The 25,845-nt window shown below is 38.7% G+C and overlaps 1 protein-coding gene and 1 long non-coding RNA gene across 3 annotated transcripts in view; one reads left to right on the forward strand and one right to left on the reverse strand.

Annotated features, from left to right (window-relative positions):
- Positions 1-25,845, forward strand: part of LOC122540996 (protein FAM227B-like) — a 297,628-nt gene that overhangs the window by 21,594 nt on the left and 250,189 nt on the right. For both annotated transcript variants that reach the window (XM_043677410.1, XM_043677409.1), the window contains exons 6-10: positions 3,843-3,947; positions 5,406-5,504; positions 7,920-8,021; positions 19,767-19,893; positions 24,230-24,349. In XM_043677410.1, coding sequence (XP_043533345.1) covers positions 3,843-3,947; positions 5,406-5,504; positions 7,920-8,021; positions 19,767-19,893; positions 24,230-24,349 — 553 coding nt within the window. The remainder of the gene's footprint in view (positions 1-3,842; positions 3,948-5,405; positions 5,505-7,919; positions 8,022-19,766; positions 19,894-24,229; positions 24,350-25,845) is intronic.
- LOC122541002 lies at positions 9,231-13,199 on the reverse strand. Its single transcript, XR_006309486.1, has 3 exons — positions 13,081-13,199; positions 12,514-12,617; positions 9,231-9,315 (listed from the first exon to the last, which is right to left on the reverse strand). It is a non-coding gene; the product is annotated as an uncharacterized LOC122541002 (long non-coding RNA).

A 25,845-nucleotide genomic window follows, 5' to 3' on the forward strand; every position in this document is an offset into this window, starting at 1 on the left:
GATTGGTCAATATTCATGGTATACTGTGTTCTGGAAAAATAGACAAAAAGTAAAATGAGGTGGGATAGCTTAGGACAGTTGTAGATGAAGCTCAATGTGGTGCATCTTGACATTGAGCGTATGGGTAGAAATGGGTTGTTGAAGTAGTGTGAGGTAATAGGGGACATGCAAGCTTTAACAAGGTACCTGGTAAACAGGAAGAGGCTGGTGCTTGGCATGAAGAACATGGAGTACCTAGCTCAGTGAGAGGTCGCAGCCTCAGAGCTCCTCAGGATGCATAGGACACAGAGGAGGCCTGAAATGTTTTATGTTGAATATAAAAGTTGGCAAGTTATGTTCCAGCTGTACTGAACTTTAGTTAGGCCACATTTTCAATATTGCATGCAGTTCTGGTCACCATACTACCAGAAGGACGTGGCGCTTTGGAGAGGATGCAGAGAAGGTTTACCAAGATGTTGCTTGGTCTGGAGGGTTTTAAGTTACGAGGAGAGGTTGGATAAACTCGGATTGTTTTCACTGGAAAGATGGAGGCTGAGGGGCGACCTGACAGAGGTCTACAAAATTATGAGAGGCATAGATAGGATGGAGATTCAAAGGCATTTTCCCAGGGTGGGAAGGTCAACTGCAAGAGGGCACAGGTTCAAGGAGAGAGGGGCACAGTTAAAGGGAGAAGTGATGGCAAGTGCTTTCCTGAACTGCTGCAGTCCATTTTGGCTAGGTGCACCCACAGTGCTGTTATAAAGGGAGTTCCAAGATTTTGACCTAGTGACAGTCACTAATATCATATACAGAGAATACATCCATTTTGATACAATTCCTAGTGGCAGTGTGAAAGGGTTATTCAATTCTGAGCTGTTGTTGGATTGCCCAGGGATTAATGCACCATTTTTAACTATTGTTGGGCTGTATATATCCTACTGTTGATGTATGGAGTTTATTCAATTCATAACTTCAGTGTTCAGATGTTAGTCACAAGGTTTAGTATCATCATTGTCATTATTTAAACAGTCCTGGGTATAAGTCCTTGAAGTTGCTATTTTGGACAAATCAAGTTCAAGATGAAGCTGCTAAACTGATGGAGAGGGGTAGGGTTCCTAGAAATACCGCAATGGACTATTAGATAGCAATGATTATTAGCGTCCTCGTTACTGTTTTTATTACTATTTAACAACATGCCTTGCTCTCACCTTTTCCTCCTCATTGCTGCATTCCTCTTTCATTTTCTCACATCTCCCAGTTAAGGTGTGAAAATGACAAAAAGAGGAAATGAGATAATAGCATATTATTTCTAGATAATAGCTCTAGATTTAGCATCTAGAGAAGGTAACAAGTGTTAAAATCCTGAACCAGACCACCAAATTTATGTTGTATTCTGCCTAGGTACAAGTAATCTTTTTTTTGAAAAGTCACCAAAGTTCTTTTTATTCATTCAGGGATGTGGTGGGCACTAGTTGGTTCAGCAATAATTACCCATTCCTAGTTGCCCTTCAGAAGGTGGTGGTAAGAGGCCTGCTACCGTTTATTTGGTGCTGATATGCTCTCAAATCTGTTAGGAAGGGAGTTCCAGAATTTTGACTAGCAACAGTGAAGGAATAGCGATATACTCAGATTTAGTTTCCATGGTTTCAGTTATCCTCAGTTTACTGTGGCCCAAAAACATTGCGTGGAACCTTCCAGAAATAATTCCAGGGGCTATGGGGAGATAAGTTTCCCATTTAAATGATAGGGTTCGCGATTATTTGCAGTTTCAGGCATCAACGGTAGGTCTTGGAATGTATCACCCACGGATACGGGGTGGGGGAATACCTATATTTCTAAGCCAGGATGGCAAGTGGCGATTCTTGATGAATTTCTACAGTGTATTTTGTACATAGTACACACTGTTGCTGCTGCACATTGGTAGTGGAGGGAGTGAATATTTGTGGGTATAGTTGATCTGATTAGTGTCAAACTTCTTGAGTGTTATTGAAGTTGAACTCATCCAGGCAAATGGAGGGTATTCCATCACACCTTTTCCTAGCTACAATAAGTTCTGAATAACAGTTGCTGAACCCAGAACGTTTTCTCCAATTTCTGTCCACTAATCTTGCCAGACCTGCTGAGGTTCTCCAGCAATTTCTGGTTTTGTTTCAGATTTCTTGCATCCACAATTCTTTGTTTTTTTCCAATTCATCAAACTCTTAACTTGTGCCTTGTAAATGCTAGACAGGCTTTGGTGAATCAGGATATGAGTTATTTGCTGCAGTATTCTTAGCCTCTGATCTGCTCTTGTAGTTACAATATTGAGGTGGCTAATCCATTTCAATTTATGGTCAATGTTTAACCATGCTAGGTTATTGGTAGTTGGGAATTCACTGATGAAAGGTCCATTGAATATTCAGAGCAATGGTTAGAATTTCTCTTGTTAGAGATAGTCATTGCCTGGCACTTGTGTGGTCTGAATGCTACTTGCCAGTTGTAAACTCAAGCCTGGATATCCTTCAAGTCTTGATGCATTTGAACTTGGACTGCTTCAATGTCTGAGGTGTCACGAATGGTGCTGAACATCAACGAGCATCCCCACTTCTGACCATACAATGAAGGAAACGTAATGGTCATGGATGAAACAACTGAAGATGATTGTGTCTCATACATTATCACACTGGACTCTACATTGACATCTTGGAGCTGAGATGACTGATTTCCAGCAACCACAACCTTATCTGTCTCTAGCAGAACATTCTTTGCCATGTTAATTTAAGTTACTGCAACCTAATAATTCTGCAAAAACAAAACTGAAACTTCTCCCTGTACCTTTAGTGTAATGGGGCATATTTCCAAAATATCAATCAACATTGAAATCTACAGCAGTACATTTCAAATAATTATATTTTCAAATAATATTTCCTTTACTTCATCAGGATTGGGATGGTAGAGTTCCACAGCATATTTGATTGCTTTTATGGGAGATATAATTATAAACCTTCAATTTCTTTACATGTCATGCATTAAGCTGTGTACTTTATGCTTAACTGACCTCGTATTTTGTAAGTTCGGAAGTCAACGTTATGATAAGTAGAATTTGTTAGTTTTCATTGGAACATGGACATGGACATTGCTGAACCTTATCCAAATTGAGCTATCAAGTCAACAGCTAGGAAAGGTAAAGACGCCAATTCCAAAATGAAACAAATATTAGCTGGCTGGAGAAAGATCGGCTTGTTACATTGTTGAAGTGATACTTTTCTGTTCATGTAGCTCAAAATGCTGATTGCAATGACTAAAATGTGAACATTGGAGCAGGTCCATGAGCTGGATTTTGTGTGTTTCCATATAGAAGTTTATAAAACTCCATGAGGAGTATGGATGGGATAAATAGACAAAGTCTTTTCCCTGTGGTGTGGGTGTCCAGAAGTAGAGGGCATAGGTTTAGGGTGAGAGGGGAAAGATATAAAAGGGACCTGAGGGAAATGTATGGAATGCGCTGCCAGAGAAAGTGATGGAGGCTGGTACAATGACAACATTGAAAAGGCATTTGGATGGGTATATGAATAGGATGGGTTTGGAGGGATATGGGCTAAGTGCTGGCAAATGGGACTAGATTAAGTTGGGATATCTGGTCGGCATGGATAAGCTGGACCGAAGGATCTGTTTCCATGCTGTACATCTCTATGACTCTATTTCTATTTCTATTATCTTTTATGTATTAAATGTATAAAAGCTTCTCCACTTTCATTATTCGATTGTGGAGTTGGTGGAAGAAAACAGTGTTAGGAAATAGATGACCGCAGAATCACTCACCTTCTTTGTAAAAAAACACAGTCAATGTTTTTTTGTCATATGTAATTTTTCTTTTTATTTAGGCTGAACGTTTCCCAGGCTTCAAACCATTTGAGTTTACAGAACTTCCTGGACACACTGAGGCTATTCAACTGCTAAGCTTGATTTGGAGGACTCAGAAGTTTAATGTAAGTTATTATTATTAAAACTTGATTTAACCTTCCTTTACTAACTGTTTTACTTCCTTATCCTTGTATTTCGGAATATTTTATGGTCCTTTTCTTGTGAAGTTTGAAACATTTTAGCATGCTAATAATTATGCGTTCTGATTTTGTTGTTGTGGTAAAGTTATAGATTTGCAAATTGGATGCTTTGAGAATGTGGCGAAGGAAAAGCATTTCTTTTAACCATTACAGCAGATCCATGTGTCTTTTCAATAAAATATTGGAAAGTAAATGTGACTGGTTGTTTATGTTTTTACAAATAATTTGAATCTATTTTAACTTTTCTATCTGAAGTTCAATATGCATACAGATGTCATATATGTGTTATACTATCTATTCAGTTGTCCATCTCTTTCAACTTATGCATTACAAAATATGATTGGTAATTTTAGTTTTAATTAGTTTTCATAAAATAGTATAATCACCACTTACTTTGTGGTAGATGAAAATTATAAATTGAATTAGTACACTGAGTTGGGAGACAGACTAGTTCCTGAAAGTTGGCGATTGTTTCCTTGCTCTTCGCCAATGCTATTCTACAGTTGCGTACTAGGAAATGTACAAGAATGCCAAAGGATGAAGAAAAGCAAAAAAAAACTGTGTGGATCTACTTAGCAGACCAGAGATTATCTGTAGACAGAATAAGTTGGTTAATGCTTCAGGCTTGCTCTTTCACCAGAGCTGAAAAATATTGCACATGAGCAGAATTTTAAAATTGAACAGATGAATGTGAAGGCAAAGTAAAAGATCATAAACATACCCAGATGAAAATTAAATTAAATTAACTACCTATAATGTATTCAAGTCCCAAATAGGAAATAGGTAAATGAGAGAAAGAAAATATAAATGAGACAATTGGAAATGCAGTGAGAGAAATATGGTAAGCATGTGACACATCAAATGTGTGAATAGATAAAGTAATGAGTTAGATGGGTGAAAGAGAAACATGAAAAATGCAGAGATGTCCCCAGTATCCTAGATCTTGCTTGCTATCCTGTAGGTTGAGCATTTTATGTTTTTATTTCAGACTTTCAGCATGTGTAATATTTTAATGTTTATTCAATGCCAGAAACTGATTTGGTTTTTGAATTCTCTAGTTCTGTCAGAAGAATGGCCTCATGCATGGCCTCTGGCAAGATTCCAAAGATGAAAATTCCAAAATTTCTCAAAATAATATGTTCTGCAAAAGATATTTAACTTGAAACATTAACTCTTTTATGCTCTCTTTCTATGGATGCTTCCGGAATTGCTGATTATTTCCAGCATTTTCTCTTTTTGTTCAAATTTCCAGTGTCTGTAGTATTTTATATTTTATGAAGTGCCGTGTGAGCTGCTGCAGGGTACAGCACTGTCTCCTATCCTTTTTTGTAGTCAAGCTTTTGATAAAGTTACAAATACTAAATCAACTAAACTTCTTGACAGCTTCAATATCAAATTACCTTGAAAAAGCTGGTTCTCTCAACTTCATCTGGTGCCATTCTTCAGGATGCATTTTGGTGGTTCTTCCTTTCCAAGTTTCAGGTACAATTATGTCATTTAAAAAAATGTTTGGGTGTATCATTGTAACAGTCTGTAAAAAGTTCAGATAAACTTTTGATTTTAACATTTTCTATGAAAAATGTTGCCAGAGTGGAATTGGTGCATGATGCCTCCATAATGCATGGAACATCACGTGTTATGCTCCAAAAATATCTTAATAGCAGCTATTGGTGTGAAAAGCCTAAAATACTGAAGGTAAAAATGTTAACCTATTTCATCGTTCACCACTGTGTGCTAATATAGATTAGGGATTGAATTTAAAACCTGCTGCTCTGTGAGTCAGCTATTTACTTATTAAATTCATTGAACTATCATTGCCAATAATTAACTATATTTAGTGAGCAGCTTATCAATGAAAAGGCATTCCACGGTGGCACAATTAAATAAGGATAGATGTCATACTTGAAAAAGAAATATTAGAAGGAATTACCAAAATATGGTTAATGTTTCAAATCCGATATGACTCTTCAGAACTGGTACTAAAAATAGTGGAACATTTTCACTTTTCAGTATTTCAGATCAGCAGTTGTTATTAAGAATTTGGAGAACATGACTCCTGATATTATGGAAGCATGGCGGAGGTGGGTACTACAGATGCTGGAGATTAGACTCAAGATTAGAGTGGTGCTGGAGAAGGGCAGCAGGTCAGGCAGCATCCGAGGAGCAGGAAAATTGACATTTTAGGCAAACGCCCTTCATCAGAAATCATTATGGAAGCATTACACACCGGTTCTGAAGAAGAGTTGTATTGGTCTCAAAACATTAACTCTGTTTTTCCTCGCTGTACAAATTCTGCCAGACCTGCTGAGTTTCTCCAGCAGTTTACGTTTTTATATGACCCAAATATTGCCTGACTAAAGTGTTATGGCTTTTTAAGGAGGGTAGAAATGAAAGGCAAAATTTCGTGCCCATTTCCCCATCCTGTGGGCGGCACGGTGGCACAGTGGTTAGCACTGCTGCCTCACAGCGCCTGAGACCCGGGTTCAATTCCCGCCTCAGGCGACTGACTGTGTGGAGTTTGCACATTCTCCCCGTGTTTGCGTGGGTTTCCTCCGGGTGCTCCGGTTTCCTCCCACAGTCCAAAGATGTGCTTGTCAGGTGAATTGGCCATGCTAAATTGCCCGTAGTGTTAGGTAAGGGGTAAATGTAGGGGTATGGGTGGGTTGCGCTTCGGCGGGTCGGTGTGGACATGTTGGGCCGAAGGGCCTGTTTCCACACTGTAATGTAATCTAATCTCACCTGAGGAGCATGCAGGGAGATGGATGAAGGCCATTTAATCAGACAAGAAGATATAGGGAGGAGAAATCATCGCCTTCCTGATACTCCAATGAGTAAATCATCAATGGGAACATCAAAGTCGTCTTTTCCACCTTTAGGTCAATTGAAGCCCTTGCATGGCCAGTAAGAGGCTCATCCTACTGTCTCACTGCCACTGGCTATGTGGGATCCATGTATATGTATTTCCGGGTGACTACACAGTTGAATGTTGCCTCCTCACTAGCCCTCCACAATTACCTCAAACCTCGCCAAGTCATCCCACTTCCATCCTAAATAAGCTTCTTCACTTACCTCTCGTCCAACTCTCATCTCTGCTGTTGATCCTGAGCCTACTGCAGTCCTAGCAGTGGCCACTGTACTCGAATGTGATGCTCGTACATATATCCCATTGGCTGGCTGCTCTTGGGTGAGGTATCTTTGCATTCAAAGGCCCTAGAATCAAGACTTCAGGAAAACCAGTGCTTGTTTGGGACTTAATCTATTCAGGAGCTTAGGATTGGACTGCCACAGAGTTGTCACTAGCTTTCTGGCCAATGAACTGGGCCACCACTATGTCTGCTGAATTCAGCCCAAAGAGTGATTTAAGGAAGAAATTAAACGTAAAGGGAATAGATGTCTGAAATAACAGTTATCAATGATGAGGCAAATGCAGTGGGTGTGTGGATTACAAAAGGGATTAGAGGAAGAAGAGCATTAAGCTCCCATGAGGACTCATAGAGATTTAAACTTGAAGATAAGAGTTTTACATGTGAGCGTGTGCAGGATGTAGGTTGGAAAAAAGTAAGCTGTCAAAGAGCTGCTTTTCAGAAATTTTATATTCAGTATTTTGCTTGACTTGTATGATATATATATATAAATCTGTATTTGCTTGCCTTTTTAAATTGTATAATCCTTTTGCGTATTCATTTGTTTGTAACTTTTCAAAGACTTGCTTTCTATAATTTATATATTTTTGTCTTTTTTAATGTTTGGAATAATTTTGGTATTTCTCATCACAGTATTATTTTGTCATTGTCTGCTGCCTTTTAATCTATAGTTCGGCTGTATTCAGTATATAGAATGGAAGTCATGAATGAAGTTGTGATTTTAACAAATTTATTTTATTTTGATCATTACAAGCCTTCCCAAGAAGATCAAGATCACCTGTTTAGCAGAATTGCTGATAGTTTTGTGACACTTTTTATGACATGCCCTCCTCTGGTGCTTGATTCATTATTAGAGGTAATGTTACTAAATTCATATATTTGTGCAGAGGCATATTGTATTTTCAATTACTATCGACTTTCTAACGCTTGCATTGATACCTTGGTTAAAAAATGCTCTGCTTCATAGGCAACAACATACTGCCATGAAGATATAGTGCTCCTGCAATTTTCTTATTTTATAATACTTCTTTCATGCAATATCAGCATCACTGAAAAGCCTAGTACTTCTTACCAATCTATACTTAAACTGCCCTTAAGAAAGTGGTAGTGGGCACTTTCCTGAGCTGTGGGATAGATGTACACCCATAGTACACTTTCTGTGGCACCTTATTAAATGCATTCTGAAAATCCAAATAGACTACTACATTAACTGGTTCCTCAATTTCATTTTTTAAATTCACTTTGTGGGGAAGTGGCCGGCTGGCCAGCATTATTGCTCATCGCTACTTGCCCTTGAGAAGGTGGTGTGAGCTGCCTTCTTGAACTGCTGCAATCCATTTGCTGTAGGTAGGCCAACAATGCCCTTGGGGAGGGAATTCCAGGATTTTATTCTAGCAACAGCAAACGAATGGTGATATATTTCCAATTCAGGACGTTTACTTAACAACAATGAAAGAACAGCAGTATAGTTCAAAATCAGCAGTGTGTCACTTGTAGGGGAACTTGAAGGTGATCTTGTTCAATGAGTTTGCTGTTTTTGCCCTTCTAGGTGTTAGAGGACATGGATTTTTAAAAAAATTATATTCATTTATAGGATGAGGGGGTGTCACTGATTTAAGGAAAAAATTAAAAGTATAGGTAATAGATGTTTGAATTAATAGTTACCAATGATGAGGCAAGGAAGTGGGTGTGTGGATTACAAAAGGGAATAGAGGAAGAGGAACATTAGGCTCCTATGAGGACTCAGAGATTTAAGCTTGAAGATAAGTCTTACATGTGAATGCATGCAGGATGTAGACTGGAAATCGGGTCGTCCATCCAGTTAAGAGACAACCACATTGATGTGGATCTGGAGTTCCATGTAGTTCAGACCAGGTGAGATGGCAGCTCCTTTTCCTAAAGGACATTACTGAATCGGATGGGTTTTTCCTATAATTGGCAATGGATTCATGGTCATCCTTAGACACTTAATGCTTTTTTAACAGTTTCTTTTTATTATTGAATTCAAATTCCAACCTCCGCCATGGTGGGTTTCGAACCTGGGTCCCCAGGATCCAGGGGTCTCTGGATTAACAGTCCAGCAATAATGTCACTGAGCCATCGCCTCCCCATCCATGTCAAAGATACTGCTGTTGTCTGTTCAGTGGAAGCTGAAGGTTGACAATAAACCACATTAAATCTCTTTCACTTGAAATTCCCAACTACACAAACAGCATACGAGTTCAACTTCTAACTGTGGAAAAGCTGTTTATAAAGTAAACTTTATAAAGAAGTTCAAGTACAATGATTATGCACAAGTTATGCATTTACTTCATTTATTGTAATTATGAGCATCGCCTGTGGTTCAAATAAGCAACTGAATGAATAACTTAAATCTTATGCAGCATCCTCATTTTTTTAAGATTAGCTTGGGCTCAAAATTCTGTAGGTCGGATATTCTGGGTTAGATGTTGGAATGTGCCCAATGAATGCCTCCCTCTAATTTTCAAGCCTGATATGTCTTCCATAGGTAAGTACCATTCAAGTGCCTGCAAATAAAAACGTCTTATACTTTATAGTATTTTGAGTTTATGCAGAGGCAATGACCTAACCCTGGCTTAAAAGTTGGGCCAAGTGCACCTCTCTAGACCAGATAGTTCTGAGCCATCCTACACCATTCCCCTTAATCAAGAAACATGTCCTTGCTCCAAGGGTTGTCGACCAAATGACTGACAGCTCTCGAGTCCCACTGATGTCTCCAGGTCCATTGATTTCTACAGGATGCAATCGACAAATCTGAACAGCCATGGAGCCAGATATGAGAGTAAGGCAGAAGTTTGCTGAGGCTAGCCTGGCAGGCCCTGGGGAAAGGTACTGGGCTCCCTAGGCAGTTGGGTGGGGTGTTTTTGTTTGCGGATGAGGCTTCACTGGCCTGAACAAGAAGGATTCTACCCCGTCAGATCCCCTTTCTTGCTGTAGTCAACAAGACTAGCCACTCGGACTTGACTGGTTGTGAGGGGATATACAAGGGTGGCACAGTGGCTCAGTGATTAGCACTGCTGCATCACAGCACCAGGGACCCAGGTTCGATTCAAGACTTGGGTGACTGTCTGTGTGGAGTTTGCACATTCTGCCGTGTCTGTGTGGGTTCCCTCTGGGTGTTCTGGTTTCCTCCCAGTCCAAAGATGTGCAGGTCATGTGAATTAGCCATGCTAAATTGCCCGTAGTGTTAGGTGCATTAGTCAGAGGGAGATAGATCTGGGTGGGTTACTCTTCGGAGGGGCGGTGTGGACTTGTTGGGTCGAAGGTCCTGTTTCCACACTCTAGGGATCTAATCTAATCTAAATTTACCTTTAAAAAGCATTTTAAATGCTGCAGCATTGGTGTGGAATTGAAACGATGATCTAGTACTAACTCATTGTGTATAACTGATTCTGCAAAACTGTAGGAATCATGCACACTGTACCTCCATTCTGGGACTCAAATCTCACTCCAGTCAACTGGAATTCAGAGTTGTAGGATTGCTAAAATTCATAAATCTTTTGATTGTGAAGTTTGTGCAGGAACAGACATTCGTTGCTGATTCCAGGGAGTATAGGTTTAAGCAGAATGCAACCGATAGAATAGTCAATTACTGTTGCTGACCAACCTTCAGGAGGTCAATAGTGAATAAAACATTGGACACTAGGAAAGAAGAGCTCATTGAGAAAAGCTTATAACAGCTTAAAGAAGGCAGCAAAAAGTGTGCATTTTTTTCTGGTTAATGATAACTATGAAGTTTGCAATCCATTTTCATACCAGAAATGACTGTGTTTTTTGCATGAAGCTTCAGTTAGTTTTATGAAAGACAGAATTGACTCAACAGCAATATCATTGCATTTAATCAGCAACCCTAAAACTCAGTATTTATTGACTAGAAGAATAAGCCTTTAAAATTAAACTTTCCATAGGCAATGAAGGCCTCCACAGACTTCAGTTCTGTTGAACAATGACCTTCAAAATCCAGATAAAATTTGGTCACTTGAAAATCAATTACATGAGAGGTTTAACTTCAGAATAAGCTGTCTGAAATGCATATCATTTAGGTAACAACTGAGAACTAGGCAATAGAATAATTGTGGTGGCACAGTGGCTCAGTGGTTAGCATTGCTGCCTCACAGCGCCAGGGTCCTGGGTTTGATTCTAGCCTCGGGCAACTGTCTGTGTGGAGTTTGCACATTCTCCCATGTCTGTGTGGGTTTCCTCTAGGTGTTCCAGTTTCCTCCCAGTCCAAAAACGTGCAGGTCACGTGAATTGGCCATGCTAAATTGCCCATAGTGTTAGGTGCATTAGTCAGAGGGAAATAGGTCTGGGTGGATTACTCTTTGAAGGGTCGGTGTGGACCTGTTGGGCCAAAGGGCCTGTTTGCACACTGTAGGGAATCTGATCTAATAATAGAGCTCTTGATTGCATCCACCCCAGCAGAAGCGTTCCAGAAAATCTCTCTGACCAACCCAAATGTAACAGTGTGGAAACACTACTGCAAAGCAAATGTAAGTATGAAGCAATGCTACTGAATAGACAGAGTCCACAGATATGTGGAGTTTATCCACATTAGCAATATAGACAAATCTAGTGAGCAGTGTGGCCTCCGTGATTGTTCACCTTTTAGTGATGTATGAAATGCATTGGGCACCAAAAGACATTGGAAGTATCAGTACAGAAAATAAAGGCCAAAACAAGTGGCTTATGTCATGTTAAGCTGCAGCTGGAGGGCAAATAGGTGCAGCAATCCACTCAACCAAGAATGTGCAATAGGCATTGTCAAAATAGGATCCATGAAATATGTAGCCAAACTACACATTCAGATGATGAGGATAACTAAAACATCGATGCACAACATGAGCAGACATTCACTATGGTGACCATGAAAGAATGTACTAGCCTAGTGGATGCAACAGATGTTTTTGACACCATCCAGCTTAAAATCCATGGATATAAGGAAAGCAAAAATTGTCTGCAAAATTGGATACAGTACAGGCACAAACATCGTTTCACTTAGCACACTGAAACGTTTTTACTCAGATAAAATGACAAGTGATAATTAAACCAATCACTGTCAAGCTCAACACATATATGGTTTTGAGATTCCATCCCTGGGATCTATGACACTCAGATGTCACTACAACAACTTATGTTGTGGAAACTGCAAGTCCAGGCATACAAGCTGTGAAGGGACCTGCCCTTGATTGCCAATCACAGTGATGTCTACATAAAGGTGAGTATCACTGTGAACACATGTAGAAACCCCATGCTTGCATTAGAGAAGATCACCCAATTTAGCAATACAGGTCATCAATTGATAGTCCATTTCGAACAGTTGGAGATACCTTTTCTGATCTTGCGTACTTCATTATGTTGTGTAACCAATTCAGAATTGCTATTCAGCAGCCTCATGTGGAAAACTCTTCCAAATCCTCATTCATCGATGTTCCTAGAATACAAAATGCATACAAGTTGAATTACCTAACCTGAACATCAGTGAAAATATTTAATATGGACAAAAATGGCAAGGCAGAGCAATGAAACAAATGGCAAGTGGACCAATACCACAACCTGAAACACCGAATCTTTCTATTCAAATCACATCATGGCTGAAGATGAAACACAAATGCAAAGCCCCAATCTAACATTCAAAAACCATACAGCAGCCTCCAAACAAGATTAGCGTAATCAAGTCTAGTTGGATAGATATTTTTTCTAATTAACCTTTCAGAGATGTTAATACACATCTCTGAAGCAGGTGGGACTTGAACCCAGCAAAACAATTGTACATTTTAGATATTGGTAAATGTATTCATTTCTATCAGGGCATGTTCAGAGACAGTGGCACAAAGCTTCTGGTCAGCTTAGGAACCCCTTTTTTGATGCTGTTAAGACAAAAAAAAGTTACTTACTCATCTTCATCGGGGTTTTAATTGGAACTGGAGAAATGCACATCGGAAGTTCGGATCTCCCAGGAAATTTCTTTAGAATCAATACATCAGGACATCTGCAGGATCCTGAAGCACATCTTGGGTGGCACATCTTGGGTCTCCCATCTGGAGAATAGAAAATCTGGGGCAATATCACTTTACTTACTATAATGTTAATAGTTTTATTCTTTAAGGGTAAACTTCTGGTTTAAAAACAAAAAAGGTGTGTGTGATAAGATGATGTGCATATACTTTTAAGGGAATGTATCCTAACTGCAGGCACAGAAGGAGGATGTGATGCAGTAGACCCATAGCTGTGCTCAGGTAATAGCAATAGTGGTAGAGATCTGATGTGTGTAAATAGGGTCTCCCAATTTTCATCGTATGTATATGATCTTTATTCTAGTTAAGAGTCAACATTATTGTTTTAATTAATCTTTATTGTATGATTGATAATAAAACCAGCAATGGCAAGTAAGTCATGAAAATGGTACTGCTGCTCTTCCACCCAATGTTACCGGAGGAGAAAGTGAGGTCTGCAGATGCTGGAGATCAGAGCTGAAAATGTGTTGCTGGAAAAGCACAGCAGGTCAGGCAGCATCCAGGGAACAGGAGAATCGACGTTTCGGGCATAAGCCCTTCTTCAGGAATGAAGAAGGGCTTATGCCCGAAACGTCGATTCTCCTGTTCTCTGGATGCTGCCTGACCTGCTGTGCTTTTCCAGCAACACATTTTCAACCCAATGATACCTCTTTGCTTGTCCACCTGTTTTTGGGGACTTCAAATTCAACCATGACTTCAAATCTTTATGATTCTTACAACTGTGATATGCCTTTATTAGTTTTCAAAATCTAGACTAATTACATATTGGAAAGATACTTTCAACTTGTCAAAAGCTAGGTGTCATAAATACAGGATGGTTACAATAAGAAGCCACATGTTTTTCATTTTTTTGGCGATTATAAACTGAATTGGAAATTGGACTACTGTAACTGGAATGGCAGCAAGTTTTGCACCTTGAGAATCAATGTTTGTACATTGTTGAGCTATGCAGGATGATGTTGCTTTTTCGAAGCAGTAAGAGGGAGGGTTTGAGACTGAGCAGCCTGAAGGTTCTGTCAAGTTAAGAAAATTTTTCCCAACAGCAGCTGTCTGATTGGTTGAGCTGCAGTATATCAAAAAGCTTTAAATATCAAGAGCAAAAGCACGGAAAGGAACATCTGGAAAAACCCAATAAACCAGCAAATTGAAGAATGACCATCACAGCATAGACATTGCAAAAATCAAAAGAACTGGGAGAAAAATTAACTTTCGACCCTGTAGTTTGAACTTTTGATCATTAGAATTTTGTTTACCCTATCTTTTTTTTTTACGCCAATAATAGATGTTAAACTGTTTGTCTTTTGTGCATCTTAATTTGGATTGTGTGTATGTTTGGGGTTTTGAAGGGTATAGTTTAAGTTGCATAAATTTAAAAATTCTTTTTTTTCACTGCTCTTGTTAAAATTGTATTACAGTAGAGTATTTTTTACTGCTATTGGAAGAAAGTTGGTGTGAATTGCTTTTGTTCAGAGTTGAAGTCAGTCAGGAAAATTCGTGGTCTCGTTGAAATTTTATACAGTTTGTAACAGTTGGAAATGAATATCAGTGCACAATTCAGATTTAAGTCAGGGCAGTTACTAATATATCCAATAAGGAATTCAAGAGAAACTAACTAGTGTGTGGTTAGAATGAGAGCTTGTGATCATGTTGTGTGGTTGTGGCAAAACATTATTTGTGCATTTAAAATGATCCTGCATAAATACATGAAAGAGAAACAGTATATGCTGATGGTGTTATGTGAATTAGAATGGGAAGAAGCTCATGTGAAGTATAAACACTGGCAGAGGCCAGTTGGAAGTGTTTCTGCACTATAAATTCTATGTGGCATTTCGTGAACATTAATGTTCTGTTTGTAGGCCAATGCCAGTGTTGTTTCTCACCTAATCATTAAGAAGTGTATAGCTTCATATTTTGCCAAACTACAGTTGTCTATATAGGTGTTCCAATGTTCTGTATCACTTTCTACTAATGCATGATCTTCTGTAATTATCCCTAAGACTTTAACTACCTTTGGAAACATAGAAACACAGCTGGTGCAGGTTTCTACGGGGCTGTAAACATACTCCATTTTTATAAATATTTGGCTCAAGAACAGAGTCAAACCTCAAATCACACCTCACATCAACACTCCAGTCGTAATGATGAATAACAGATGCTTATCATTGCTCAGTAACAAAGATGTTTTCCTTCAATTTATGTCCCTTCAACAGCTTCCAAATATGTAGTTTGCTGTAACTTCTGGATTTTGTTTTTCTAGTTATGGTCAATAATTTAATCTCTCGGGCTTCACTGCAGAAACACAGATTTGCTATGTGTAAGCTCAACACACTGAATCAATCTGTTATTTTAATCTCAATAAGATTGAGTGATTGTGATGATTATCCATGAAATGTACTTACCAGAATGGAGTAAAAAATAATTGAATCTGCAATTTTTCCAGTTTGCATTTGTGACATTTAATCATAAGTTGGATGGATCAGGGAAAGGAAATGGACTGTGAGCCAGAGTGAACGTTAATACAGTAAAGAAAGCACTGAGTGAAAAACATTCTGCTTCCTTGTCATTTGGATACCAATTTATTCTTTCAACAATTCTCAAACACTCCAATAGTATACTTGCAGCCAAACAGAAAATGACTGCACTGATTAAGACCAGGCAAACAATTCTCAATGCATTCCATCACATGTCATCTGATATCATGCTAAATCTAACATCTTTTTGGAAGTTGTGAAAAGGTTACCTGTTACTTGTTATATCTTTCCATTTAAAATTGATAGAATCATAATTTATCTGCAGCTCTCCCCAAATAATTTTTTAATCATTTAGATCAAGTAATATGCCTACGTTTTTGTAAACTCACTTTTGAAGCCTCATTTATCTCTTTGCTATGTTGAAAGTTTTCTTCCTCCTTTCTCATGATCATGCTCCAATTTACCTCTATAAAAACATTGTTTTTGAAAATGCATTATAACATTTTGCATTTATTAACCTCCCTCATAGAAGTTAAAAATCACACAACACCAGGTTATAGCCCAACAGGTTTATTTGGAAGCACTAACTTTTGAGGTGTTGCCTCTTCATCAGGTGGTCCTTCATAGAAAATATGCTTATTTCCTTTTGGCATCTGGCTAGTTGAGATAAGACATGGCACTCACTGTTATGCAGACTTATGGGGATAGAAGTCCTCTTAACCTGTGACCTGTGATAAATCATCAACATTTCTCACAAAGAAATTTGAATGCTATTCAGATTTTGAGAGTTTATTTAGGCAGAATGCCATTTTGTAATATATAGATTAAAAATTATGAATCTAAAGCCAAGAAATACTGTAAATAATTTCCATCAGTAATTACAATATTTAATATAGGTGTTTGGTGAGATTTAATTTAAAGTGTTGACATTTTAGTCTAGATTCAGCAAAAAAAATTACTGACTGTTGTTATAACTGAATGAGGAGGGTTCACAGCTCTACTCTTTTCTAACATAGAGTCATAGAGATGTACAGCATGAAAACAGACCTTTCAGTCCAACTAGTCCACGCCGACGAGATGTCCAGATGTCCTATTTGCCAGCACTTGGCCCATATCCCTGTCAACCCCTCCTATGTTATAATTGTACTAACCTCCATCACTTCCTCTGGCAGCTCATTCTAGACGTGCACCATCCTCTATGTGAAAAGGTCCTTTTAAATCTTTCTTCTCTCACCTTAAACCTATGCCCTCTAGTTCTGGACTCCCTCACCCCAGGGAAAAGACCTTGTCTACTTACCCTATCCGTGCCCCTCATGATTTCATAAACCTCTATAAGATTACCCCTCAACCTCTGGTGCTTCAGAAAAAACAGCCCCAGCCTCTTCAGCGTCTCCCTATAGCTCAAACCCTCCATACCTGGCAACATCCTTGTGAAACCTTTCTGAACTCGTTCAAGTTTCACTACATTCTTCCTATAGCAGGGAGACCAGAATTGAATGCAGTATTCCAAAAGTGGCCAAACCAATGTCCTGTACAGCCGCAACCTGACCCCCCAACTCCTATACTCAATGCTCTGACCAGTAAAGGAAAGCATACCAAACACCTTCACTATCCTATCCACCTGCAACTCCACTATCAAGGAACTATGAACGTGCACTTCAAGGTCTCTTTGTTCACCCTCTCCCTAGGATCTTACCATTCAGTTTATAAATCTGCCCTGATTTGCATTTCTGAAATGCAGCACCTCACATTTATCTAAATTAAACTCCATCTGCCATTCCTCAGCGCATTGGCCCATCTGATCAAGATCCAGTTGTACTCTGAGGTTACTTTCTTTGCTATCCACTACACCTCTACTTTTGGTGTGATCCTCAAACTTACTAATTATACCTCCTGTATTCACTTTCAAATCATTTATATAAATGACGAAAGCAGTGGACCCAGCATCAATCCTTGTGGCATACCACAGGCCATAGCCCTCCAGTCTGAAAAAGGACCCTCCACCCTCTGTCTTGTACCTTCGAGCCAGTTTTTTATCCAAATAGCTAGTTCTCCCGTATTCCATGTGATTTAACCTTGCTAACCAGTCTACCATGAGGAACCTTGTCTGTAGATCATGTCTACTGCTTTTCCCTCATCAATCCTCTTCATTACTTCAAAAAACTCAATCAAATTGGTGAGAAATAATCTCCTATGCACAAAGTTATGTTGACTATCCCTAATCGGTTTTTCCCTTTCCAAATGCATGTCAATCCTATCCCTCAGGATTCCCTCAAACAATTTGCCCACCACCGATGTCAGGCTCACCGGTCCATAGTTCCCGAGCTTTTCCTCACCACCTTTCTTGGCACCATGTTAGCCAACCTCCAGTCTACTGGCACCTCACCTGTGACTATTGATGATACAAATATCTCAGCAAGGGGCCCAGAGATCACTTCCCTAACTTCCCACAGAATTCTAGGGTACACCTGATCAGTTCCTGGGGATTCATCCACCTTAATGTGTTTTTAGATATCCAGCACTTTCTCCTCTGTAAAAATGGACGTTTTTCAAGATGACACCATCCTATTTCCCTACATTCTACATCTTCCATGTCCTTCTCCACAATAAGCACTGATGTAAAATACTCGTTTAGTATCTCCCCCATCTCCTGCGGCTCCACATATAGGCTGCCCTTTCAGGGGCCCTATTCTCTCTCTAGTTACCCTTTTCTCCTTAATGTAAAATCCCTTTGGATTCTCCTTAACCCTATTTGCCAAAGCGATCTCATGTCCACTTTTTACCCACCTGATTTCGCTCTTAAATGTACTCCTACTGCCTTTATACTCTTCTCAGGATTCATTCAATCTCTGCTGTCTATACATGACACATGATTCCTTTTTTTTACTTGACCGAAACCTCAATTTCTCTAGTCATCCAGCATTCCCTATACCTACCAGCCTTGCCTTTCACCCTAACAGCAAGATACTGTTTCTGGACTCTCATTATCTCATTTTTGAAGGCTTCCCATTTCCAGCCATCACTTTACCTGCGAACATCTGCCCCCAATCAACTTTTTAAAGCTCTTGCCTAATGCCGTCAAAATTGGCTTTCCTGCAATTTAGTACTTTAACTTTTAGATCCAGTCTTTCCTTTTCCATCACTATTTTAAAATTAAGAGAATTATGGTTGCTGACCCCAAAGTGCTCCCCCACTGACACCTCAGTCTTATTTCCCAAGAGGAGGTCGAGGTTTGCACCTTGTCTAGTAGGTACATCCATATACTGAATCAGAAGATTTTCTTGTACACACTTAACAAATTGCTCTCCATCTAAACCCTTAACACTATGGCAGTCCCAGTCTATGTTTGGAAAGTTAAAATCCCGTATCATACCTAAAATCTCACACCAGGGTGGCTCAGTGCTTAGCACTGCTGCCTCACAGCACCAGGGTCACAGGTTCGATTCCCGCCTCAGATGACTGTCTGTGTGGAGTTTGCACATTCTCCCCATGTCTGTGTGGGTTTCCTCCGGGTGCTCCAGTTTCCCCCCCACAGTCCAAAGCTGTGCAGGCTAGGTGAATTGTCCGTGCTAAATTGCCCATAGTGTTAGGTGCATTAGTCAGGGGTAAATGTAGGGTCGGGGAATGGGTCTGGATGGGTTATTCTTCAGAGTGTAGTTGTGGACTTCTTTTTTTAAGATTAGTTTAGATTCCCTGCAGTGTGGAAACAGACCTTTTGGCTCAACAAGTCCACACTGACCCTTTTAAACTATTGTGAACACTAGCAACAACAAACATAACCAAAAATTCAATGCCTAAGTCAAAACATGTTTCCCTTAAGTATTTTGCATATAGCACTTCCATTCAAAATTAACTTTGTCAGGATTAAAAACATTTAATATCAATACTTCGGATGCTTTTTGTCCCTTAAAATCAAATGCTTGCAAAATTGTAGCGCATGCAATGCAGCTGAACAAAGAATTGTCAGTAGGTATTGGGCAAAAATGTCTTCTAATTCCTCTCCAAAGTTCCACATCTCCTTTCAACCCATGTGTGATCAAGGCAGATGACCTGAAAATCCATATTATGCTAATCCTATATCTGATTTCTGTTTAGGTATATCCTGGTTACTTAGCTCAAGCTGTCTTTGCAATTTTCTACAAGTCTTACCCAGAATCTCACAACCGTTTTGGGGATGAATTTAAAAATGAGCTAACTGAACTCTTTTCACTTTGGATCACAGGTATGAATTCTTTCATTGTTCATAGTAATCTAGAGTCTGTATTTTGAATTTTTTCTAAATTTATGTATAGTAGTGGAAATCCTGCATACTACTTGCAATAAGTTGCAGCATCTGCTGTTAATAAGGTCAGGGCACTTGAGCCTGGGACTGCACAATTGTTACATTGGAGTTACTCATTAATAGGTATCATAACTAAATTAGGAAGATCCTGCTAATGCTTTGAAAGGAGTTCTTGAAGTTAAGAAAATGAGTATTTTTCTGTAGACTCATTCCAATTTGTAAAATTAAGATTAATTTCAAATTGTAAAAGGATGGTAATTGTCAGGTATTATTACTACAACACAAAAACAAAAACTACACATGCACTAAATCTGAAATAAAACCAGACAATGCTGGAAATGCTCAGGTCCGGAAGCACCTTTGGAGAAAGAAAGAAACCTAATATTTCAGGTCAATCTTTCAGCAAAGCTAATCAAAAGCATGTGTTCCATTTTTGCATTTATCTGCAATTGCTTTGCATTTATGATATAAAGTATAACAAATTAAAGTGTATTTTGTTCCGGTTGCTAACATGAATAAAGAAACAAAATTACCTGTCAAATTTTCCCTTTTCATGTTTGCACTGACCTATTTTTTTTAGTCGCTAGAAGAAAATGTATGTGAGGTATCTTAATTATTTAGTTGTCTTTAATCAACAGCATTCAAGTGTAATTTGGATGGAGAGCCAGGAGGAAGTTTGCTGTTGAACAAATGAACCAGCTAAGCAATTTCTCCAAAGTGAAACAGCTTGCCTCTGCTGAAAAAACCCCTGAAAACTATACTAAGATGTGGTCCATCTAATAAATTCTTGCTGAATTCCAAACTCTAGTGATGGAGAAATGCAGAATTGTGATGGATGCTTATTAACTAAATAAACATGCCAGACAGAACCTTTTACATCTGGTCCCTGCAGGATTCAGAATAGTCTTCTTAACTACTTTAACCAGATCAAAGGGATATGCTTATCACACAGAAATCCAGAAAAGGACCTGAATATCTTAACCCAAAATACATTTCAGGGGATTTGACTCATCGCGTGCAAATTCACCTCATGTTGCCAGGGAGAATTCTTCAAACTCTGTCCCATATATTTCCTGCACTTGCCTATAGGTAAAATTGTATCATAGTTGCAATACCTACAGTTAATCAATTATTTCTATTGGATAACAATGTATTAGTAGGGAGGAACGTTAGTGGGATGGGCAGGAAAGATGCTAAATGCTCTGTCTTTAGGATTGGGATTGGCTTGATTTCTGTAACTGAATTAATGATTTGGATTCTGATATCTATTACAGAGTGCTCAAATAGAATCATAGAATCCCTACAATGTGGAAGCAGACCTTTCAGCCCAAGTCCACACCGACCCTCTGAAGAATATCCACCCAAACCCATTCCCCTCCCCTATTACTCTACATTTACCCCTGATTAATGCGCCTAACCTACACGTCCCTGAACACTGTGGACAGTAGAATGGCCAATTCACCTAACCTGCACATCTTACAACAAAATGATCTGAATAAACTATGTTAAATTAAAATGTGAGTATAGGGCAATACAGTTACCATTATAAATGGCAAAATTAGAACTGTGTCACAGTTTTATTTCACACAATTTGGTATCTGGAATTGGCCTCCAGATAGAGTAGAAAAGCAAAAAGTCCAATTTAGTTAAGAAATAATTGAGTCTTGCAATGGTAACGCTTTCAGATCAATCTGGATGGATGTAGATTGTCTTTAACGATATTATTGCAATACCATCTATTTGGATTTAATATGGTGATAATTTATTGGATAAGTAATAAACCCAATTTAGTAATTAATAGAAACTAGTTTGCATTAGATATAGTCTGCCTAATGGCTCAGTGATTAATTGGAGTACCTCAATTGACATGGAACCGTCTGGATTGTGACCTTAAATTCTAGGTCTGCACTATTTACATGAAGTCATCAAAGATGCTGAGGTCGCTACATTTAGTCTCAGGACTCAAAGGATAAATAGGGAAAAAAAATCAATCAAGTTCTGTTCACCTGACACTTCGGACATCTAGTGACCACAATGTTATGCTTAACTAGGATGTCCTTAAAGTCAGTTAGCCTGTTGACATACCTAAAAATAAATGGCAAATTTTCAGAGATACCAAGGGCTGCAAGCATCTGTGTAATTATTCAGCAGAAGTCCAACATCCTCAAGAACAGAACAGAAAAGAAAAATTGGAATAGAATAATTTTAGTCAGCAGTTTCGTGAGGCTTTCAAATGTTCTCAAGCTGCATGTGGACCTCATATATTTTCCATTATTGCTAACAAATTTCTGACCCGCATTGATGAACTGCATTTAACTATGTACCAAAGGTTCTGAACTAAGTATACTTGGAACCATGGGTACAAATTTAATACCACACTACCTTGAAGATATCATGAGTTTGAATCTAGAAACATTAACGTTAATAATATGCATACAAGAACCTAGGGATTTTCATAAGTATTCTACCTGCCAAAAAAATGTGTAAATGTCATAAAAGGTTTAATAAGAATTATCACTGCAAATTAACGTTTAAATTATTTTAAACATAAATGCCAGCAGAATTTTAATGTCACTGCCATTTTAATAAATAAATACTGTTTTAAATTTTTTGAACTGCTGTAACTAGAATACCATGCTGTTTTGTAACTTGAAAATCAAGTGTTGCATATTGCGCTGTGTGATGCAACATTTTTTTGAAGTTCTAAGAGGGAGACTTCAAGACTAAGTGGTCCTAAGAATATTTTGAGTTGAAGAAATTCTGCCTGAGTAAAGTCTTCTGCTTGGTAAGGAGAGGTGATTGCTAAGAGCAGCAGAGTGGAAAGTAACATCCAGAGCCTGCAGGGAGAAAGCATCAATCTCTCCCTCTCCCTTTCTCTCTTCCTCTTTCTGGAAAAAAAATAGAAAAAAACAGGAAAGTTTAAAAGAAAGAATCCAAGAAAAGACCTGAGTTAACTTGATCAACCATGATCCTAAGTCAACAGTCAATCATCACTGCGAAAATCAAAAGGATTGTGAGAAAAATAACTTTCCACCTTGTGGTCTGGACTTTTGATCTGTGGAATTTTGTTTACTATGCCTGTATTCTTTTTCTCATCGTAATATATGTATTAAACTGTTTGTCTTTTGTCTGTCTTAATCATGATGAGTGGGTGTGTATTTTGGGATCTGAAGAGATAAATGTAGTTTAAGTTGCTTAAATTTGAAATCTTTCCATTTCACTGCTCTTGTGAGAGTTAAGTGTTAGAATGCACTTCTTTTACTGTTATTGAAGAAAGCTGGTATTAATTGCTTTTGTCGTGTTGCACTCAGACACCAGAATTGGTTCTTCTGAAGGTTTCATTCGGAATTTTATACATTTTACAATGGTTTGTGAAATATCGAGGCATAATTAGTAGTACGTTCTTCCGAATGAAGTTGTGTCTATTGTATTATATAACGTGATGGTCGGTATATTCTGTGTGAAAATAAAATCACCTTTCCACAAGATTTTTCACTGGTCACTCTCACCAATATTGTCATGGATGGATGAATCTGCAGCAGGGAGATTAGTAAGAATGAGGTCATGGAAGTTTTTCCTCATGTTGGTTCCCTCAGTACTTGTGGCAGGCCCAATTAGGACTCAGCTATCCTAGTCAGTATTGCTTCTACAAAAACATCCTTGGTAATGAACATTGGAGATCCCCCCAATCAGATACATTCTGTTCAGGTACATGGCGTCCAATTTCAGTGTTGAGGACTCCAGAAGCAACTCTGTTCCAATTGTGTTCCACTGTCCTGCCACCTCTGGTGGGTCCACCCTGCAGGTGGGACAGGATATACCTAGAGATGATGATGCTGGTGTTTGTGATGTCGCCTGTAAGGTATGATTCTGTGAGTATGACTGTTTCAGATTGTTGTTTGATTAATCTGTGGGATAGCTCTTAGAATTTTGGCACAATCCCCCAGATGTTAATAAGGAAAATTTTGCAAGGTTCATACAAATGGGTCTGCCATTTCATTTTCAGTGCCAGGTGGCCAGTCTGGTTTAATTCTTTTTTGACTTTGTAGCAGTTGGGTACAATATTCATAGTTACCATTGTCCTTGATTTGTTAATTGATTTTGAATTCCAACAGCTGCCATGGCCCCACAGCATTCACTTTGCGTTTCTAATTATGACTATTAGACCCCTGCCTCCTCATTTAATACTAACAATGTTTCACAAAGATAAAATGCCAAATGTATTTTCTTACTCCATCAAGTAATTCCAATGTTAATTTTTTGTTGTAATATCTAGGGCTAAAGCCAGTACCATTTTCTTGGAAAGAATGGAACTTGGAATGGTTCGTGAAGTCATTCAGCAAGAGAGGATCTGACAGAAAGGAGAGAATTCTCCGTGAATTAGAACTCAAATCAGGTATACTACCATTTTCTGAATCTTTGTTGTTTTGCTGTCAATTGTCTCCTAATATCCGAGGTTGTCAAACCAAGGCTCACAAGCCAAATGCGGATCTTTTAGCCATAGAATACAGCAAATTGCTTGTGAACAACAGAGCGAGGTAGGAGCAATTCTGATTGTATGAAAGCATGTGAAGGAGTCTGATACTCAAGGTAGACATTGAAATTATTTTTAGAACCATGTTCAGATTGAACACCATACAAGAGGTGAAAACTAGAGTGGTTTGTTGAGATACAGAAAGTTAGTGCCCTATCTTGAAGCCAAAAACACAATAACACAAGCAGCATCTAAATGTTTTTCCTCTACCTAAGCTGTCCCAAATTCACACAGTGAAGTTCACTTTCTACCTCTACCGCCTCTGATAGACTTCCCTTTGGCACTGCTTAGGGATGTGAGCCTCCATAATTTATATTATATCTTCCTAGCACCTCCCAATCTCACTGTCTCATACATAGAACTCTCACATAATTTGTCTTTTTCTGTACCAGAGAATATCAAATGTTCACGTTTTCAAGGGTACCACAGCAGCTCGTTTATGGCTTAGTGACAGGAGCCAAAGGGTGGTGGTAGAAGACATTTGTGTAATAGGAGTCTGGTGTGTAGTGGTGTATCACTAAGCTCCTTATTGTTTATGATATTCATAAATTATGTAGATGAAAATGTGGGAGGCATGATGAGTAAGTTTGTGCATGACACAAAGATTGGCCAGGTGGTTTTAGTCAGGAGGTGGGTGTTAGCTTACTGAAGACTATAAACAGATTGGTCAAAAAGGCAGATCAGTGACAAATGGAACTTAACTCTGTGAGATGATACACTTTGGAAGAAGGAAAAAAGACAAGATACTCCGAAGCTCAGAGGAACAAAGAGATCTTGGAGTGCATGTGCACAGATTCCTAAAGTTGACAAGACAAATTAAGAAAGCATTTGACATACTTGCCTTTATCAATCATGGCATTGATTATAATTTATGTAAACCTTGAATTGATTATAAGAGCAGGCTGGTTTTATTGGAGCTGCACAGAACTTCAATTATGTCATGGTAGGAATAGTGTGTACGATTTGATCACCACAATATAGGAGGATGTGATTGCATTGCAAGGAGTGCAAAGAAGACTCGCTGGGATGGAGTATTGCAGCTATAAAGAGAGGCTGGATAAGCTTGGATTGTTTTCTTTGGAGCAGAGAAGTTTGGGAGGGGGTGGTGTATAGAGATGTGTAAGATTATGAGGAGCAATGAATGGAAAGCAGATGTTCCCCTTAGTCAAAGGAGTAATAAATGCAGGAGGTTTAGAAGGGATTGGAGGACGGGACAAAATTTCTGGCTGTAAGAGCTGCTCCTTTTTTTTGAGGTATTTTATGTGCTGGAGGTGATTTCCTCGAATTCCAGGAGCAGCAATTACTGTTTTATATGCTGTTGCATTGTTTTGGAACTTTGGAAAAAAAAGTCAAAACAA

This window comes from Chiloscyllium plagiosum, chromosome 36 (genome assembly GCF_004010195.1).
Source record: "Chiloscyllium plagiosum isolate BGI_BamShark_2017 chromosome 36, ASM401019v2, whole genome shotgun sequence".
Lineage (NCBI taxonomy): Eukaryota > Metazoa > Chordata > Chondrichthyes > Orectolobiformes > Hemiscylliidae > Chiloscyllium > Chiloscyllium plagiosum.